Source organism: Salarias fasciatus, chromosome 7, assembly GCF_902148845.1.
Source record: "Salarias fasciatus chromosome 7, fSalaFa1.1, whole genome shotgun sequence".
In the NCBI taxonomy this organism is placed as follows: Eukaryota; Metazoa; Chordata; class Actinopteri; order Blenniiformes; family Blenniidae; genus Salarias; species Salarias fasciatus.
Window position 1 is genome coordinate 24579533 of NC_043751.1, and position 20582 is coordinate 24600114.

The window sequence follows — 20582 nt, forward strand, 5'->3', positions numbered from 1 at the left end:
AAAAGATATTTAATCAATTTGAATTCTAAAAATCAGCCAATGTATGTAAATTTACAATTGGTATTTTTATTCAAGAACAGAGCTCAAAATAGTTTTTATAAGAGCTTATTTGTTTAATTAAAAAAAAAGCAAACCTCTGTTCTACTGCAACTACAGCAACAGCCTTTTTTAATAAATATATATTATTACTTTAATAAGCATCAAATAATTTTTCATTGAAAAATCATTTTCATTAAAAAAAACAATATACAGCTTTTCTTATGCATTATTTAATTAAAATAACTTAATTGTTTGGCTGCTTTGTTGGTGAGTTAGCTGGTTGGTTGTTTTGTAGGATTTTGGTGTGTTGATTAGTTGGTTGATTTTGTGGTGGGTTGGTTAGTTGGTTAAATAGTTGGTTTGGTGATGGGTCGGTTTGTTGATTGATTAGTGGGTTTGGTTGTGGTGTTTTTTGGTTGGTTTGTTAGCTGGTTGGGTAATTGATTGGGTTTATGGTTGGTTGGTTGGTTGGTTGGTTGATTGGTTGGTTGGCAGGTTAATTGGTTGGTTAGGTGGTGAGTTAGTTAGTTGATTGGCTTGGTCATTGGTTGGGTAATTGGTTGGTTTGGTGGTGATTTGGTTGGTTGGTGGGTGAGTTAATTGATTGGTTTGGTGATGGGTTGGTTAATTAGTTGGTTTGGCGGTGATTTGTTTAGTCGGTTGGTTGGTTGGTTGGTTGGTTAATTGACTGGTTTGGTGGTGGGGGGATGTTTCCAGTCTCCCCCCTGAGGGCTGGGGGATGCTGGGAGGCTGGGACCGCGCTCACTGCCGCTCTCCCCTGTTGCAGGATGATCAAGGAGCACCCCTTGCCCCCGGGCTGGGAGATGAAGTACACCGCCGAGGGAGTCCGATATTTTGTGGACCACAACTCGCGCACCACCACCTTTAAAGACCCTCGCCCCGGGTTTGAGTCAGGGTAAATATTCTCTCAGCGCTTCATCAACAGACAGTCCTGTTTCGCTCAGCGAGGCAAAAATGAACTAAAAGCACCTTTTTTTTTTTAATTGTTTTTGATTCGCACGTGCTCTGAAATCAAATTAAATGAGTTTAATTTAGGATCCGTTTCACCCAGAAATCTGTCTATCAACTCTTATTACAGCAAATCGTTCAATAAAAACTGGTTATATGAACTTGTTGGCTCTGCTATGCTACAACAGTTATTCCAAACAATCCACAGTGAACCTCCCAAAGCATAACATTGAACACAAGAAAGTGTGGTCTTTGGACAAATCTTGATGTTTTATTAGAAATAGCATCCCGGTGATGTTTTTTAATGTCTTTTCCATAGTAGATATAACAGAAGAGCGACAGCTCGGCCCCTTCTGTGCCTCTCCATATTATAAAAAACGGATTGTAGGTTTGACTTTCACCTGTTTTAGCCTCATTTTACCACCATACTCATTGATTTGCCGTCATTTTTTGAAACATTTTTTGAATCAGCTGTTAATGTAATGAAATCTTAGTTTAACCCTTCATAAAACGCAAAGTGAGATCTTTGGATATTGAAACTAAACCACGTATGATCCAAGTATTTTGCCGACTCCCTCAATACTGCAATTCCACTTTGTACCACTAGAGGGTCCGAACAGTGCTTTAGCAGGGCTTTGCGATTTACGGGAAGCAGATGGTGAATATGGAGGGATGAATGGGAGACTGAGAACGGACTAAAAGTCAGATTCTCCTCCAAAATGACTCATGTAAATCCTCCGTTCTGCATCTGGAAGGCTGCAGCCCGCTGGCTTCTTTTCTCAGTGTGCACTCGTCTCACAGCTCACCGCAGTGTGTGTGTGCGTGTGTGTGTGCAAGCTTATATTCCTGCCAGTAGTTGCATGAATTTCGAGTCTTCACTCTGTATGTACATCTGTGTTTGTGTGTGCACTTTTCTGCTTTTTGTGTTTTCGTGTGTGGTCGCTGCTCGTGTGTGCGTGCATGCGTGTGTGCGTGCGTGCGCGTGTGGTCTTCATGTCCTAACCCACACTGAGATGTGCCTGGCAGCTCGAGCCCTCATTACGTCCTCCTCTGCTACTGAAAACACTCCAGATCTGACCGAGCGCATTTGGCTCGTTCCTACTTAAAATACTTTGTCGCACATCATTTAAAGCGTCAGATTTCAGTCTGTTCAGCAGTTAGCTTTCAGACTCCGTAATCGAGGCATTTGCCAGATAAAATCATTTTCTCAATAAAGAATGCATTGCCTTGTTTCAGCAGATATATTAAATTTGATTTGCTTCCACTTTGTGTGTTTGTGAACACAGTTAACACAGGGCTGATTATAATTGAAGAAGTGCTGGAGGCCAAAGCCTGATGATTGGACTTCTCTCTAGTAAAAAGTGTTTCTTTGTCTCTTTCTCTCAACTGTCTTTTGTGTATCTCAGTGTGTCTCTCTTTATGTTTCCAGTATGTGTGTGTGTCTGTGTGTGGCTGTGAGTTTGGTTGAGTTGAGTTCACACTAACACAGCTGCAGGTCTTCATCCTCTAACTTCCAAACTGTGCCTTCAGTTCGAGAATTTCGAGTTCAGAATCCTCCTGCAGGCCGACGTGTCTGTTTCTAATCATCAGTAGCGTTAAACTCTCTCTCTCTCTCTCTCTCTCTCTCCCTCTCTCTCTCTCGTCTCTTTCTCCCTCTTTCCCTCAGGTCTCGACAGGGTGGATCACCCGGTGCTTACGATCGCAGTTTCAGGTGGAAATACCACCAGTTCCGTTTCCTGTGCCATGTGAGTGTGAAGCCACCGAAAATCCCTCATCTGCAGTTTTTCAGATTTTCTTCTCCCACATCACGGGAAATAAAAAACATCTCTCACCACTAAAGCGGGAAGTTACAGCTGAGTTCTGACTTTTCTACCTTTAAAAGTCAGGCTTTCTTCTTTTATGTTACATGTGTAAATGCTTCAGAAGGTGTACGATAACAAGACTGTTTCATAAAAAAGCAGGTGTCACATGGAAGGGCTAAAAATTAAATTCAGTTCAGTTCTATTGCACCAAATACAACACAGTAATTTCAAGGAACTTTTAGAGTGAAACCAACTAGCATGAGCAAGCCGAGATATTGGAAAGGAGAAACCCTCTTTTAACTGGAAGAAACCTGCAGAACCAGAGTCAGAGGTGTGGACTTTCTGCAGATATAACAATTAAAGTTCATGGAGTGTGTTCTGATGTAATGTGACAAGTAGAGGTCCTAACACAGAACCCTGTGTGTATCTTTCATCTAAAGTGAAGCGTCATTAGTAACACGAACAAACGAAATCTACCTAACAAATGTGACTGCAGCCAGTTTCGTGATCTCTCTCTCTCTCTCTCTCTCTCTCTCTCTCTCTCTCTCTCTCTCTCTCTCTCTCTCTCTCTCTCTCTCTCTCTCTCTCTCTCTCTCTCTCTGCAGTCCAATGCATTGCCCAGCCATGTGAAGATCTCCGTGTCCAGACAGACGCTGTTCGAGGACTCGTTTCAGCAGGTCGGGCACAAATTACATTTTGGTTGCTTGTCTCTTCGTTGCATCGCGATTTGATGATTAATCGAGTTTCACTTGACCAGATCATGAATGTGAAGCCGTACGACCTCCGCCGCCGACTCTACATCATCATGAGAGGAGAGGAGGGGCTGGACTACGGCGGCATCGCCAGGTGAGAGCGGTGACAAATCAAACGCACCTCTGTGGAGCTGCTCTGTGTTTGTGATGGTTTCCGTGGTGGAAATGCTAGTTTTAATTGTCGGTGATGGTGTTTTGTCTTTGCGTCTGCTTCTCCATGTCTGTACCAGCTTTATATCCCTCCTCTGGATGTCACCGTTCACACAAACTTTTGTACTGTGTTTTTTTTTTCCTTTTAACATTAAAACAACCATATTACATTACAACATAAGAGATATAAAGACATAAAAGCAAATCTAGAATTGATCCCCTGAGGAACTCCACACGTCAGGTGTCTTATTTTCTTTACAGATTGAAAAAGGAATTGTCAAAATGTCAAAATGAATGAACCCATTGCTTTTAATGTACTTAAAAGAATCAATATAAAATCAAAAGAACAGGCAATTGTTACTTGTGCTCCCCTTTTTCCCTTCAGTAGTTTGATTTTTATTTAAAAAAAAATAATCAAAGAACAGAACATGCTGACGATTCTCTAAAGATCTATTAATTTCATTTATGCCTCATGAATGAAAAAGGAGCCCAGTGTTGAGCCCTGAGTTACTCAAAAAAATGTTTCCTTGTCAACATTGCTAGCTCTGAGCAAAGTTAAATTTTCAGAAATAGAAAATAAAAAATGTAAAATATGTTTTTAACCATTTATGTTGTGAAAAGCCAACAGGGAATCCAGAATTTCTCCCTAAGAGACTCTTTTAAGACTTTTTGCAATTTTCTCAATATTGATCTGATAAAATTTTGCAGAAATAAAACTTGAGCAAAACAAAGATTCATATAATTATTAGTAATTTCTATTAACATACAATTTAAATCAGTGTGTCAACAATGGCTCTCTGTGTAACTTCGAGCTTCTTCAATATATTTATTTTGCCCCATAACAATATCATTATTCCATCTGAAGTCTTTAGGAAGATGAAAGTTATGGAGTCAGCACAACAGGGAACCTAGAATTAATTCCTGAGGAACTCCAGCTATTAAGTTAACTAATAAAGAGACGAAACCATTCATTCAGGATTGATTTTTTATTTATTTTTTTTTTTGTAACTAATTTCAGTTTTGTTTGGACAATAAATCTCAAACTTTGCTGGAAGTGATGCGTCTTTTCTGCCAGCAGCGGCCTGGATCATCATGAACTCATGACGTGTTGCGTGTGCTTCTTAAGAAACATGAATGAACGGATGAATACTGTCACTGTGTTTGTTAATGCTGATACCGATGTCTTCTCTCTGTCCTCCTCCATCCCTCCATCCACCCATCACATGTATCTCCTGCGTCTGCCCCGTGGCCCCCCTCCCCCCCTCTCTGTATCTGTGGTTATTTTTCTGTTGGCGGGGCTTTCTTTGCTCTTTGGGTTTTTTTGCATTGTGTCTCTGTCTCCGGTGTCACGTCAGTGGTTTTACCCTATGGTAGGTGACATCATGCTGTTCTACCACAGGGTAGAACCACGGACGGGATGTTGGGAGGTGTCTGCGTCCGTCAGTTCGTCCTTCAGTCCATACACCCACCCACCCACCCACCCATCTTGCCCTCAGCAGAGGGAGGGCCGGGGCTCTTTGGGAGAGCTTGGTGCTGCAGCTGGTGGAGGGCCTTCATTCTGTCTAACATGCATCTGTTTGTGTCTTTGATTTGGTTAATCCTGCCTTATTGTACCATATGTTTTGTCTTTATATCATTTCTGTGTGGGCATAGGATGTGTTTGAATCTGTTGATGTGTTGTATGTTCATGCTTCACGTTTTTGTATTATTTGTGCTTTATTTGGCAAATCAAATCAGTCAGAGGAGAAACGTCCAACTCAAAAGCTGTGACTTTAAGTCATGACTGTTCTGTTTCTGATAGGTACATTTAAAAATAATTTAGTCTAAGATGACCTAAAGATAATCAGAAGAAGCAGCAACAAAATGAGTCAGTCTTTATTTATAGAGCACATTTCATATTCATGAAAAACAACGCAAAGTGCTAAACAGTCAAATCAGTTATTAAAACAAAACCGCACTTCAATCAGGGACAGGATGATCCCATCCAATGTGAGATAAGCCACCAACATGCAGACAGAAAGAGAAGCTAACTGCTACTTCAGCATGCTAATGCTAGCAGCAGCTATACTGGATACAGACTAATGCTAACGCTACTTCCAGTGTGACATGTTCAGGATTAGTGGGTCCACTAAACAAGATCGACTCTTGTTTTCAGACTCAAACATGAGTAATCAGTCACTGAAGTAATGGAGTTACAGTAACTAGTTATTTTACAATGACTTTTTCCCACAACACTGCTCCGGACCTACAGTTTAGAAACTGGAAATAGTCACTTTATTCTCATTTAGGACTAAAACAAACAGAGCATTTTTTTTAATCAGTTTAAAAATGTCAGTTTGTGTCAACAATCATGTTTTATTCTTTTGTTGGCTCTTTTTTCTTACTCCATCTAAACTTCCACATGAGAACTCTGTGTGACTGCAGCCCATTAATCATATTTCTACGCCCCGATGTTATTTATTCCACACACAATGTTCATAAATGTGTGAGTGAAATATTTATGATCTTTTCTTGCTGATATGAAATATTTACTTCATCATGATTTGTTCCTCTTCTCATGCTGATTGTATTATCATGAATGTACTGTTTATGTTCTGTTCATTTTTTGTTGGTGTTTTTTTTTTTTTTTCTGTTTTGATCACTTGATCTCAGCTGAGAAAAAGAAAATCAAACTCTTGTCCTCCTCCTTGTGAGCCGGTCGCCTTGTTGACTTGTTGAAACCCAGCTGGCTGTGCGTCCCCGCCGTGTCGACGTAGTAACGCCGTGCGTCCTATCGCCCTGCAGGGAGTGGTTCTTCCTGCTCTCCCACGAGGTCCTGAACCCCATGTACTGCCTGTTCGAATACGCCGGCAAGAACAACTACTGCCTGCAGATCAACCCAGCCTCCTCCATCAACCCCGACCACCTCACCTACTTCCGCTTCATCGGACGCTTCATCGCCATGGTCAGCAGCTTTCCCGTCCAAATTTTTACTTTTCAGGGTTTTGTGGTAGAAAGTCCGGTTTGGCTCTTGCTGCAGTGTCACGCCAATCTGTGATTTCTGCAGCTTTTCAACAGATATCAGGAACAGAAAAGAACGAATCACTAAAAAAACTTGGCTGCTAACTCTGTGCTGAAGGCCCATTGACGTAAAGCAATCCAAAACTGAACTGAAAGGTTTGACAGCCCTGCTTTAAAGGTTGTGTACGAGAATGGCTCGGTTTCTGCACTGTAGAGAGCAGTCAGGCATCAGCACAGACTTAAGTGTCCACATATCTGTAGAAGAGCTGTGGAGAGCAGAAAAGAGATTGTCTTGGAAGTCCGCACGTCTTGTGTTTCCTCCTCTGTTCTGCGCTCGGCTGGTGTTTCCAGGGGAGGTTTTTTTCATGTTTGGTGTGACACATTGTGTGCTGTAACGTCTCTTCTCCCTCCCTGTGGGATCCGCACCCTCCACCCCACCCTCGGTCTGCCACCCCACACCCTCCACCCCACCCTCGGTCTGCCACCCCACCCCTCACCCACAAGATGACCTCACGGCCGCGCCCGCCCCGCTGCAGCTGCCTATTTTTAGCCACAGAGGGCACTCTGCTGACTTGCCTTATAAAGATGCTCGCCTACTGCTTCATCTGGCAGAGCTTCTCTGTGAAGGAAAGACTGAGACTCGGTTTGACGTGAATCCTAAACGCTTAAGTGACAAGAACGTGTCCAAAAACCCTCGCATTTCTACGTCAAGACTAGAAAAACAATGCATGTCCAAGTAGCATAGAGAGCAGCCAGGGATCAGCTCAGAAATCAATTAAAATCTGCTAGATGTGAAGTGTCAGGAAATGTTCAGTTTTAGCTGGAGGCACTCGTAAAGTCATAGATTTCCTCTGATAGCCTCTAAAAACAGCTTCTGATATCTCTGGAAATTGAAATTCACTCAATTTGAAGCTGTTTATTCAGATTTAACACACATCTCTCGTCTGTAAGATGTGCTTCAAACAAAGAATAAAGTAAAACGAGCTGCTCATAAAACACTCAATTGAAGATGTGACGTTCATAACTTTTCAACATCACCTGCGTTGATAATTTTACAGAATCTTTTTACATCATATTCATCCTGAAAACATGTAAAACAAGATTTAAAAGAGTAAGATTCCTGAAACTGATCCTTTTCACTGATTGAGTGTTAAACGAAGTGTTACACAATATTCTAACATAAATTACAGTAATAGAACGGTTTGGACTGAGGTGTTTGTGACTCCTTTGTGTTTAGAAAGTCTCACACAGCAGCAGCAGCTTCGACGTTGACTCATTTTTCTGACGTGTTTTATAGAAAAGTCGGTCTGCGAGCTTTTTCTTCTTGTAAATGATCCGCTCTGCGGTCGTTCCAGAAAGAAAAGCCTCATTCATGTTTCCTGCGAAGGTGATTGGCTCTGGAGGTATTTCTGACACTTCAGCGCTCAGATTTTTTTGTAATTTGTCGAGAGTTAATCTGAAACATGTGTCAGCTGAAGTCCATTAAACACCAGGAGAAGCTGGCAGGATCCCAGCAGGAGCAGAAGGAACATGTTCTGTTTTTGAAAATGCCTTCTGATGCTCGCCGCAGGCTCTGTACCACGGGAAGTTCATCGACACCGGATTCACGCTGCCCTTCTATAAGAGGATGCTGGACAAGAAGCCCACGCTCAAAGACCTGGAGTCCATCGACCCCGAGTTCTACAACTCCATCATGTGGGTGAAGTAAGTACTGAAAGCCGGAGCTTCATCCACCTGCTGCACCTCTTCATCCGCCTCTGAGGAGCCAGCGCCTCACAGCCTGGACTCCAACAAGGGATAAACTCACTGTGAGGCCTCGGAGCTGACCACTACACGATGCACAGACTTCCACAGAGACACCAAATCCATTTAAATGTTTTCTCGTCATTCACAAACTTTATTTATGGAATATTTTCATAACACAATCAGCCAGATGAGATGAAACATTTGTGAAGTCATTTCAGGTCATTTTTTGAACTTCTGCTGCTAAATATATTGACATCAGCTGCTTTTCTAGCCTGTTGCAAAACCAGTTTGTACCACCAGATGGTGCACTGAGGCCTTTAAAGAAGCTGTAGGAAGAAATGTTAAGTCCACATTATTGTTAGCGTTCCTTTAGACAGACATTCTTCCTGTGGGCGTATCGTTTAGTTCGAGCTTCAGGGAGTCGTTCCACCCGGTGATCGTCTCCACCTACAAACCAAACCTCTGCTGTCACCCGTAAAGACGAAACCTGCTGTGTTTCAGGGAGAACAACCTGGAGGAGTGTGGGGTGGAGCTGTACTTCGCTCAGGACATGGAGATCCTGGGAAAGGTCTCCACCCACCAGCTGAAGGACGACGGGGAGAACGAGCTGGTCACCGAGGAGAACAAGGAGGAGTACATCAGGTACGGTCAGCTCAGCCAGACCCAACCCAACCAGAAGAGACAGAATTGAGACATTCTAAAGGCTGTGATTGTTCCTCCAGCCTGCTGACGGACTGGAGGTTCACCCGCGGCGTGGAGGAGCAGACCAAAGCCTTCCTGGACGGGTTCAACGAGGTGGTTCCTCTGGAGTGGCTCCGATACTTCGACGAGAAGGAGCTGGAGGTCAGCGGGAGCTTCAGAGTTCTTCACATGGTTAAATAAACAAACACAGCTCAGGAGGCACAGCAAGCTCGAACACACATCATTTCTGCTCCTCACACCTGGAGAACATCTGTGAACTCCTCTGTAAGCTCAGATAAAGAGGAGCAGCCTCACCACCTCCTCTCACTGAGCTGTAGCAGCGCCGCCTGGTGTCAGGATGTGGGACTGCTCTGGGAAAGATTCATCCTCTCTTATGAAGAGAATATGAGCACATGGAGGTGAACAGATTGAAATATATCTGTGTGTGTGTGTGTGTGTGTGTGTGTGTGTGTGTGTGTGTGTGTGTGTGTGTGTGTGTGTGTGTGTGTGTGTGTGTGTGTGTGTGTGTGTGTGTGTGTGTGTCCTCTGCAGCTGATGCTCTGTGGGATGCAGGAGATCGATTTGGCCGACTGGCAGAAGAACACCATCTACAGACATTACACCAAGAACAGCAAGCAGATCCACTGGTTCTGGCAGGTACGGCTGTCTGGTTGTAGAACACGTTCGGCTCTAGAGAAGCAGGACACGTTCGGCTCTGGTGGAGCCGAACCACTCGAGTTCTCCTCAGACTGACGCTCTGACGTCCCTGCAGGTCGTGAAGGAGATGGACAACGAGAAGAGAATCCGTCTGCTTCAGTTTGTGACGGGAACCTGCCGACTGCCTGTGGGAGGCTTTGCTGAGCTCATAGGTACACACACACACACACACACACACACACACAGTTTAATAAATCTTGCAGGATTTCAGCATTGCGGCACAATGTTAAGGTCAAGAATAAAACCTAAATACTTTGTGTGATGAATGTGAATTGTGTGGAAGTGTAACAGTTTGTTTTTGGTCCCTGCAGGAAGTAACGGTCCCCAGAAGTTCTGCATAGACAAAGTGGGGAAGGAGACTTGGCTTCCAAGAAGCCACACATGGTAAAAAAAGAAAGGCTGTTTGCTTGCTTTGATGTCCAATCAGAAGAATTTTCTAGAGAGAAGGTTCTGGGAAGAGCTCAGATGAGGAACTCAACTCAACTTCATTTATAAAGCACTTTAAAACAACCATTATGGCAACAAAGTGCTACGCATGGGCAAGAAAATCTAAAAACAAATATAAATACAATAAAAGAAAACAGAACAATGAAATGCCGACACTAAAACAGGAACAAAGCCTCATAACTGGGTTAAAAGCCAAAGAGTAAAAATGTGTCTTAAGATTTTTCTTGAAAATGGACAGAGAGGGGGCCTGTCTGATGCTCAAAGAGCATTGAGGAAGAGCAAGTAGCTGCTGGAGTCTCAGGATTGATCAGAGATCCAGCTCAAGAGATTAAGGCCCCATTTTACACCATGTTTTCAAGTGAAAGTAGAAAACTTTTGTTGTTTTTTGAGTGTCTGTTCACACCTCGACATTGCTCTGAGCCACTGAAAATGCAACTTTTTTGAAAATGTGCTTCTCCATCTCCATGGAAACAGGGAATAAAACACAACATTTCTGAAACTTTGGTACTGTACATGCCCAGTAGATGGAAAACAACAACAGTGGTCTCCTCCAGAGTGCCATGACTCCCGGTCCTTATTCTCCTGGACTTGGTAGTTTTAGAGTTGACAGTACAGGGCCTGAATCTCTTAAAGCTTATTCCCTTCTGACTGTAAATTATAATCAGCTCGGTGGAACAATAGCGCCACCGGGTGGCGCTGTAACGTCTCTCCTCTGTGCTCCACAGCTTCAACCGTCTGGACCTGCCCCCCTACAGGAGTCTGGAGCAGCTCCGGGAGAAGCTGATGTTCGCCATCGAGGAGACGGAGGGCTTCGGGCAGGAGTGACTCTTAAATCATTTTTAACATAAAGCAGCATTCGTTAATCACAGGGCTGAGAAATCATGTGTCACCTGAAAACAGAGTGTGTGTGTGTGTGTGTGTGTGTGTGTGTGTGTGTGTGTGTGTGTGTGTGTGTGTGTGTGTGTGTGTGTGTGTGTGTGTGTGTGTGTGTGTGTGTGTGTGTGTGTGTGTGTGTGTGATAATTTCGCTGTGTATAAGCATATAAACTGCGTGTGTGTGTGTGTGTGTGAGAGAGAGGATGGCACACACACTCCCTCCACAGCTCTCCTCCCCGCTTCAGATCAACCAACAGCACCAAAAACCCAAACAGCACAGACGCAGTAATCACATATCTACCAGAGAAACACATTTTTTAAGGCTTTAACGAGACATCGGACCTGAGACAGCCCGAATCATGAACCCGAGGCCACACACACCAGATGTCATTTTATTTTTTATTCTTCTGTTCATTGTGAAAAGGTTTTTTTTTTCCTCCTGTACATAACAGAAATAAAAGAGATTTCAGTGTTAAACTGTTTGTGCCCTTTTTTTCTTTTAAATGAAAAACTATCAGCGATTCAGCAGTGTGTCCAGTAATGTCGGCTCATTTTTTTCCATTGTGTGTCTGTAGCTTTAAACTCAATATTTGTGAAATATCTGAGGTTTCAAATTGAAGCTTAGTGATTTTGAATTTGTAGCCCATGAATACACAGAAATAGTTAACCAGCCTTTTGTGATACGTACAGCATGCTTGTCGATGTCACAGTAATAGATTAACAATGTATTGTCATGGCTGACTATATAGCTTATTTTGAATGCTTGTAATGTAAAAAAAAAAAAAAAAGTCTGTTTCATTATAAGATTAGAAGCCTTGAAATAATCCAAATAAGCAGGAATGCCACGATAAATACAATATCTGTAAACTAACAGTGTTGGGGATCAGAAATGTCTTCGTGAATGAGTGAGAAAGAGGCTTGTTGAAGACGTGATGGGAGCATTTCCCAGATTTTAAGTCACATCTGCTAAAAATGTGCCAAGAAGAAGGACAAATACCCATATTTGTTGATTTTCCAGCAGCTGCAAATCATATTTTTCCTCCTTTTGTAGCAGACAATGGCATCCTGAGCTGGTCAAATTTGGGGATTAAAAACTTTAAAGATCCCTGCATTAACAAGACATTTGCATAATGTCAGCAGATGTCAGATTGTTTTTCACTTTCTGAGCTTTTTTTTTTTTATAAAGTATTGTATACAGTTCTACAGCTTTGTCCTAGTACATTTCCAGAGTTTCCTCCATTAGATTTTTTTTCAGGCCTGTCACATCTTTTAAAGGTAGGTTGTTATCACTTATCTACAACCAAATCCATTGCTCCTACAGTCAAGGTGCTTTTGGATTCAGGATCTGTGGAAGATCTCTTGAGGTTTCCTGTGGCAGTATTCTGCTGTTATACAGTGACATCTAGTGCTTCCAGAACTTATGTTGTGGGAAATATGGTAAATTGAAAACATTCCTCAAAGTATCTCTATATTCTCAAAATTATCTATTTGAAAAGCAAGCTTGAATTGAGTGGAATTGAATTGAAAATCCTTTATTTTTCCCGCAGGGGGAAATTGCAGAGTTACAACAGCAGAGGGTAGAAAAGAAACGTGAAAAATTACAAAGTACAGTCATACGTGGAAAAGTTAAATATAATTTGAATATAAATTTTAGAAGATGGATTATATTCAGTTCAATGGAAGGAAATTTGTAAACGTGAAATTCATATTTTCTCATGATTATTTGCAAAATTATTTACACTGAAAAACTATAACTTGTCTGACTGAAAACACGAGTGCCTTCAAAATCTAATTAAGTCCAATTAAATGACAATAAACTGAATTAATCAATTCAACTAAAGCAAATCAAATTATGTTAGATTGAATAATAAAAATATATCAATTGATAAATTAAGCAGATAAAATAAATGAATTATTATTATTATTATTATTATTATCATTATTATTATTGTTATTATTATTATTATTATTATTATTATTATTATTATTATTATTATTATTTATTACCATCACTGAAGGGGCATACATGAACAAACAGAACATGCAAACTCCAAACTCCAGTTCAGCAATATATACACATATATTCTATATTTTTTACTTTAAACTCAAATTAATTTTCTTAATTCAAACCAGGAAAAACCTCCAGGCTCCTACAATAATACAATATACTTTGAAAATACAATATATTATGGCGATAAAGCAAGGAGGAGGAGAAGGAAATATGACTTTTAGGTTACTGATTTTTCTAAATGGTTGATTTGTTATCTGTTTACTGTTATCTGTTTACACATGTAGATATTGACAGCCCTACCACATAAGCAAACCCCAGTCCCCAGAAGCCTCACACAAGAACCAACAGTTAACCAACATGCTGGTTCAACTACAGCTGAGGAACTGTCCAAATCAAAGTCAAACAAAAATTTTCTTTCTTATTTTTCTTTTTTACCTTTTTTATTGCCATGTGTTTGGTTGGTTGGTTGGTTTAATTGTCAACGGTTGCCCTGCTGGTAATAGTCACTTTTCCACCCATCTTATAGTTGTGAGCCTAGTTGTTAAGGCTCATCATTAATGTTAATTAATTAATGTCAATGCTCTCATACTTCCCCAGTGCACGTCTGTGCGCGCACCCTGAACTACGGAAGCCGTGGCAGACCAAGCCAGACGCTTGCGCGCTTTCAGCGACTAATTTTCTAAATTGCAAGCGTAGAAGAAAAGTTCCGCTGTTTATATTCTGTTGTGAGTGACCGAGCTGTGGACAATCGCAAAAGTGATTGGCTACTGTTTTAAAGCTTTGACTTCGGTGTCCTGCTGAAAGCGCGCATTGAATCCCACCCGTCTCCCAATTCTGACATAACTAAATATAAGAAGTTAACTTCCTTATCTGTACAATAGAGAAAACAAGACAAATGCAAAATTCATTCTCGTTCAGAAAAAGAACACAAAGGTTTTAGACAAAAGTTACACATATGGTGTTCCTCAAAGAAACATTTGACTATTACAACAGATACATACCAGCAAGGACAAAAATACCAACAATGGTAGCACAGCAACAATGAAGGATAACACATACCAGCGATGGTAAGAAACATCATGCGCCAAGCATGTCACAGATTCAGGCAAACATAATTTGACAATCCATAATTCGAACAAGTTTCTCTGCATTTTGACCAGACCATGTCTTTAAGTAGGAACTTGAATTTGTGAATGTTTTGGCAGAGCTTCTGCTGTAAATCCAGATCATTCCACAGTTTTATCCCACAAACAGTCACACAAAAACTTTTACGTATAGTTTGGACAGTTGGCAAAATAAAATTTCCATAACCTCTGAGATTATAACGGTTCTCTTTTTGAACAAGGAATTTTTGCAAATTTTTTGGTAATTGATTATTGAATGCTTTGAAAAGCAGAATCACTGTGTAATATTTTACAAGGTCATGAAATTTTAATAATTTAGACTGAAGGAAAAGATCATGTGTATGTTCTAAGAAGCCAACTTTGTGAATGATCCGCACTGCCCTTTTTTGCAATTAAAACAGTGGATTAATTGCAGATTGGTAATTATTGCCCTCTCAACACAGTATGAGAAATAAGTGAGAACCAAAGAGCAATATAACACGCGGAGTGCAGTGTGATCAAGGAATTGTTTGGCTTTATTTAGAATCGAGAGGCTCTTAGCTATCTTTGATTTTGTGTGCCTGATGTGGGCTTTCCATGTTAATTTGCTATCCATAATTACACCTAGAAATTTGTTCTCAGATACATTTTCAATTTGTACTCCGTCAATTATAATTTTTAATTCTTGTTTGCTTATGCGATTACCAAAAGTCATTTGTTTTGTTTTGTTAAAATTTAATAACAATTTGTTTGAATCCATCCATTTATTTATTTTGTTCATTTCCACATTTACTGTATCCACTAGCTCTTTGTAATCTGAACTACTATAAAAAAATGTATCATCGGCAAAGAGAATTAGTTGTAATGTTTGTGAGACATGAAATATATCATTTATATAGAGGTTAAATAAAATAGGACTCAATACAGACTCCTGGGGAATGCCACTGACAATGACAAGTTTTTCAGACGTGTATTCTCCCATTTGAACATATTGAACTCTTTCGGTAATTTAATCTTTTACCCAGTTTCCAGCGACTCCTCTGATACCATAACATGCAAGTTTTCTGATTAAGATTGAGTGACTGATTGTGTCAAATGCTTTTCTCAAATCAATTATAATGCCACAATGTGTTTATTTTAGTCCAATGCATTTGTAATTTCCTCTACTGCTTCAGCTATAGCCATTGAAGTGGTTCTTTTAGCTCGAAAGCCGTATTGGTTTTCACTTATTAGGTGATGTTTGTTTACAAAATTTTCAAGTCGAGAAGTAAATATTTTTTCTATTTTTTTTTTAATAAATATGTGTTTGTTTCCACTTTTGAATAGTGGTATCACTTTTGATTTTTTCATTTTACTTGGAAAACAGCCAGACTGAAATTATATATTGCAAATGTGGGCTAGTGGTGTTGCGATATTATCTACAATTTTTTTAACAAGTGACATGTCATATCATGACAGTCAGTGGAATACTTGCTTTTACAGCTTAGAACAACTTTTTTGACTTCCAGCTCATCAGTAGGAGAAAGAAACATGGAGTGTGAATTCCTTTCCTTTGGACCGTTACATAAGAGATTTGTGGACTGGTCGGGAATCTCAGCAGACAGCTCCTGGCCAACATTCACAAAAAAAGATTGAAAGTATTTACAATATTATTCATGTCATGATTATCACCATTTATGTCATCAAAATAGTTAGGATGCTTAGCTTTTTATTCCATTTAGTATATCCCATGTCTTCTTTATATTACTTTTGTTTTTATATAGAATTTATTTAAAATATAACTGCTTAGCTGTTCTAATTATATCTGTAAATTTATTTTTATATGTCTTATATCTTTGTTCTGCATCTTTGCTTTTGGACTTAATAAACAATTTAGATAGAGTTGGCTTTTTTTTTTTACAAGGATTTAATATTCCTTTGGTAAGCCGGGGGCTTTTCACAGATTTGTTTTTTAAGCTGTATACTTTAACTGGACAGTGAGTATTATACAGAGAGACAAATATGTTCAAAAAGTTGTCATAAGCATGGTCTACATTTGTTTCTGAGGTGACAGCCATCTGTTACTTCACTGAAAATTACCAAAAAAAATATTAAAAACAACAGTTTAACTGTATTAAATTATGGAGAAAATTCTCAGATGTGCTAAATGAAAATATTCTTTGGATCATTTGAACTGATGTTCAACTACTCGACATCCAGATGGTTTTTCAACATCTTTCTTAAAGGTTCACTCAAGCACAGCTTGTTCAGAATGATTCAAATTCAGTGAACTTGAAGGAATTTGGGAAGCTTCTCATGAGCTGCAGTTTTTCCAGGATAAACAATACACACATGTCCTGAATCCAAATCAAACTGATGCTCAAACTATGAGTTCACAGAGAAACTTAAAGGATTAAAAACAATCAGTGTTCACCGACGGTCAGAGAGGAACTGTTCAGGTTCTACAGTGTGACTGAAAAGCAGCTCGTTGTTGATCCTGTCGTCCTGCTCCTGACGGCTCTCAACACAGGCCGAGCTCTCGGCAGCAATACGGGTCGGCGGCGGCGAGGACTGCGATCAACTTGGCGCTGGCGTCGGCTCCTTTCTTGCGCGCCGCGTCGATGAGTTCCCGCGCCTTGTCCGGCCGGAGTTTGGCTCTGAGCACCTCGTTCTCACTGTCGGTCAGCACGCCGCAGTGCAGCAGCTCGTCCAGCAGCTTGTTCAGGACCGGGTCCGACACCTTTTCCACGAAGCTGGAGCGGACCTGAAACAGCTTCTCCTGGGCTGGGATGCTGCTCGCCAGCCGTGGCTGGTCTCTGCTCGCCGTGGTCACCGCAAGCATGGCTGAGAGGGGAATTAGAAATGGGAGAGTTCCACTGAGTTCATGATGCCTTGAGTTTGATCACAGAGGTAAAAGTGATGGATCACTGTGATCCTGAAACCAGATATTAAAAGGCAGGCATTGCCTCCATATTGTTGTCCTCGGAGGACAGAACATGAACTGTGCAGCCGCTCGCTGTGCTCACCAGGCAGGTGGAGCTGGTGCTCCCACACTTGGGTTTTTTCTGCATCTCGCAGCATCAGGGTCACTTTGTCCGCCTCCGACAGCATGAGCATTTCAAATGTTGGGTGGTAGTTTGGTCCGTAGTTTCCAAAGAATTCTGCGCGCTGCAACAAAGGCAAGCAGAGCTGTGAGTTCAAAAGTCACCGCTGGCTGAGCGGAGAGATGCTGCTACTCACTGCGGGCTGTATGTTGAAGTCCTGCGGCTGCGGCTCGCTGCACAGGCTGTAATACTGGCCTGTGTGCAGCAGACAGAAGGACGGAGCCTGGATGTGCTCACAGTCCACCAGCTGAGCTTTCACCTTCAACCACAGCAAACAGCTCGTCATGTTAATTTGAGGAACGTGGAAGCAAACATAAACAAGAAGAAGAGAACGTGGAAGAACATGTAGAACTGGGAGAGAGAACTTATGGAGCATGTATCAGTAGCAAACATATTCTCCCTGAGGTTCTCTTGCTGAATGTGTCTGTATTTCCACATGCTGAGATCTTCTGTCTGAGTGGACTGGTTCTTACCTCGTTCAGCGGCACGTTGCTGGGCAGCAGAATCAGCCACAGGACGAAACCCTGTCTGTGCATCGGTTTGAGGAACAGTAGGATTTGACTGCGAATCGGTTTCGTTATGAAATCCACAAAGCGTTTGACGAAGTCCCAGACGATGCCGAGGGCTGAAAGGTGTGGTACATCCACCACCACGTGGGTTTCGGTCACCTCCAGAGGCCGGATGAAGCTCATGCCTTCATCAGTGATGTGAGCCACAGAGAGGCAGTCAGAGAGCAGCGCTGGGAGGAGAGAAGATCAACGTCACCTCACATGTTACGACCTGAAGGGCTCTGAGGGGTCCTGATGGCTCATGCAGGAGTCTCAAGAGTTGTTCTGAAAGGTTCCTGAAGGTTTCTGAGGGGTTTAAACTGTTCAGTTCTGAAGGGTTCTAAATCATCCTGAAAGGTTTCAGAGGATTCTGAAGTCCTCTGAACGGTTCTGAAGGTCTGAAGGTTGTCAGTGCTCTCACCGGGTTCAGGCTCGCAGTGAGGGAGGTGCAGCTGTCTGATGGACTCCTCTGGACACGTGATGCTGAACAGAGTTCCTCCTGGAACCTTCTGAGCCAACTGAAGCTGCATCTCATCCCAGATCATCATCTCGTACGTGGCTTCGCTCGCGTGAGTCACACTGAAGACCAGATCAGTCAGCGAGCAGTGGAACAGACCAGGACCGGGGAACCTGAACCTGAACCCAGGAGGGAAACGGCACAGTATGGAGATCGTTCTCAGAAAGACCCGAGAATTTACAATCACACAAAATATTGTTTTCAATCCACAGAAGGAATGAAAACGTGGATAAAATTGTCCGACGGCGTACGAACATCACTAACTGACCATCTGCTAGAGCTGCTGCTGCTCATGCTACTGAAGCTACTTTGGAATATTTCTTAGACTTTAAGCCATGACTAAAGACAGTATTTAAACTGGGGAACCTAACATTACAGTGATTTCTCTCATGAACTAATTGTAAAGGTAGAATGTTATTTTTATATTGTCCAGACAAAGATTTAAAAGTTTTTGGTGTGATTGATGACGACTGGTCTTACCTGTAGGACAATCCCATCTTCTCTTTTTTCACCTCTGGAGTGAAACTTGTCTGAACCTGAAATCCAAGCAGGCCCAAATTCAATGAGTGACTCTGTGCATTGATATCAGGAAGGAAACACAAGGACCAAAGAAGACACTCCTCTCAATTAGATGAATGGATTTTTAGTGTGGTGGAGGTGTCTCAGCCTGTCCAGCTGGTCTCAGCGTGAGGAACCTTGAAGAGCCTGTAAAACAGCGCTGCGTGAGGGCAACAAAGTTTCTCAGCACCTGACCTTGATGGTCCCATATCCAGTTGTCATGGAAACGTGGGCCCCACATAGAGCACCAATTAAAGAGAAATATTCTTGTGAAAATAGATATTTTACTATTTAAATCCCTCAAACCAGTGAGAAAATACTGCAACGCAAAGTAAATACATGCAAATATTGACATATGAAAACACATATCAGTATGCACACATGTGCATAACACACACTTTCCCCTTCATAGAAAGCCGTAGAAATGTCTCTCTGTAAAGATGCTCAAAACGACGAAATGGGACTCTAGAAAAATCAGAAAATAACTGCAGCAAGCTGTCCATACTGTAACTAAGAAAACACATCAGAATTCATAAATATAATACTGTACTTCTTTAACAGAATATTAAATAAACACTGAGCCGAATGACTGTAAGATCACACATAGAAGAGCACGACAAAGAAGACTAACACATCATTACTCCTTTTGTTGTGGGTTTTTTTTTGTGCTTTTCTCTATTTTCACGCTTTGAATCTCATTCCCACACACTCCCGCCATGTTTTCTCTCGGGTGTATTTGTATTGTGATTTGATGTTTGAAATAACACTCACCTTGTCCGTGGTCGGCATCCCCACACTGCACAGAGTCAAGGTCCCAGAATCCACAAGGAATGCTGGGTATAGGGGCTCCGTGAAGGTGGTGTGGAAGGTATGAATGAGAGTTTTGGTCTCTCCTGACAGCTGATAGAAAGACAGCGTGCCGGCTGACCAGTCCAGAAACAGTCCCAGTCTCTTGACTCTGGACCACAACGGTTTGTTGTGTCCCTGAAAAGCTGGTATGTACGTGCCCTTGTTGTTGTGTTTGAAGTAGAAACCTTGTGATGAGTTTCTTTCGTTACACCAGGACTTATCACTACTTTCAATACTCGAGTTCAACTGTTCCTTCCTCGGTATACTTTTATAAGCCACACCGACACTCGCCCACGCGTTCCACTCCACCTCCCAGTAGCAGCGCCCGGTCAGAGCCTCCCTGCACAGCAGCTGAGGGAATGTGCTGAACCTCTCTGGATGATCAGGGTACGGCTGCTTCTCCTTGGTATGGCTCACCGTCCTGCCGCAGTCGGACAGGATGAGGGATTCGTGCACCGTGTTCGGATCCATTGACAGATCACAGGTGACTGGTAAAGAAACAACGAGTTTTCAGTGAGAACAGCTTCTGTACCAACAAGAGCACCACTGCTCCTCATTCAACCTGCAGAGACATTTGGAAGGAATCCTGCAGGACGTTCTCCAGAGAGAATCTCCAGATCTTACAGCTCTTCTGTGGATTCAATCAGCTCCAACTTCTGATTCTTCATCTAAACACAAACTGACTCTGTTTCGAGGGCTCCCAGTTCATCAGGGCAACAAACAACCCCAATTTCT

General features: G+C 41.8%; 3 protein-coding genes across 4 annotated transcripts in view; 1 reads left to right on the plus strand and 2 right to left on the minus strand.

The window, feature by feature from the left end:
- LOC115391245 (NEDD4-like E3 ubiquitin-protein ligase WWP2) overlaps positions 1-11649 on the plus strand; it is a 52423-nt gene extending 40774 nt beyond the window's left edge. Inside the window, exons 13-24 of one of the 2 annotated variants that reach the window (XM_030095362.1) lie at positions 827-955; positions 2675-2753; positions 3416-3487; positions 3568-3656; positions 6497-6656; positions 8283-8416; positions 8960-9100; positions 9181-9301; positions 9692-9796; positions 9912-10008; positions 10168-10240; positions 11029-11649. In XM_030095362.1, coding sequence (XP_029951222.1) covers positions 827-955; positions 2675-2753; positions 3416-3487; positions 3568-3656; positions 6497-6656; positions 8283-8416; positions 8960-9100; positions 9181-9301; positions 9692-9796; positions 9912-10008; positions 10168-10240; positions 11029-11128 — 1300 coding nt within the window. In that variant the 3' untranslated portion in view covers positions 11129-11649. The remainder of the gene's footprint in view (positions 1-826; positions 956-2674; positions 2754-3415; positions 3488-3567; positions 3657-6496; positions 6657-8282; positions 8417-8959; positions 9101-9180; positions 9302-9691; positions 9797-9911; positions 10009-10167; positions 10241-11028) is intronic. The other variant, XM_030095363.1, reaches the window with a different exon arrangement.
- LOC115391637 (NACHT, LRR and PYD domains-containing protein 12-like) overlaps positions 1-20582 on the minus strand; it is a 435710-nt gene that overhangs the window by 332704 nt on the left and 82424 nt on the right. The gene's annotated exons all lie outside the window — the stretch shown is intronic.
- LOC115391271 (uncharacterized) lies at positions 16717-17977 on the minus strand. The gene is made up of 4 exons (XM_030095397.1): positions 17849-17977; positions 17512-17634; positions 17298-17439; positions 16717-17115 (listed from the first exon to the last, which is right to left on the minus strand). The coding sequence occupies exons 1-4, from the start codon at positions 17909-17911 to the stop codon at positions 16793-16795; spliced, it is 651 nt and encodes a 216-aa protein (XP_029951257.1). The 5' UTR covers positions 17912-17977; the 3' UTR covers positions 16717-16792.

Bases quoted from the DNA above. Each gene is read 5' to 3' on its own strand.
- LOC115391271 (XM_030095397.1), bottom strand. From the start codon at position 17,911: ATGCACAGACAGGGTTTCGTCCTGTGGCTGATTCTGCTGCCCAGCAAC. The intron at 17,635-17,848 runs GTAAGAACCAGT...CTGTGGTTGAAG, and splicing joins GCAACGTGCCGCTGAACGAG to GTGAAAGCTCAGCTGGTGGA. The intron at 17,116-17,297 runs GTGAGCACAGCG...TTCCCCTCTCAG, and splicing joins GCACCAGCTCCACCTGCCTG to CCATGCTTGCGGTGACCACG.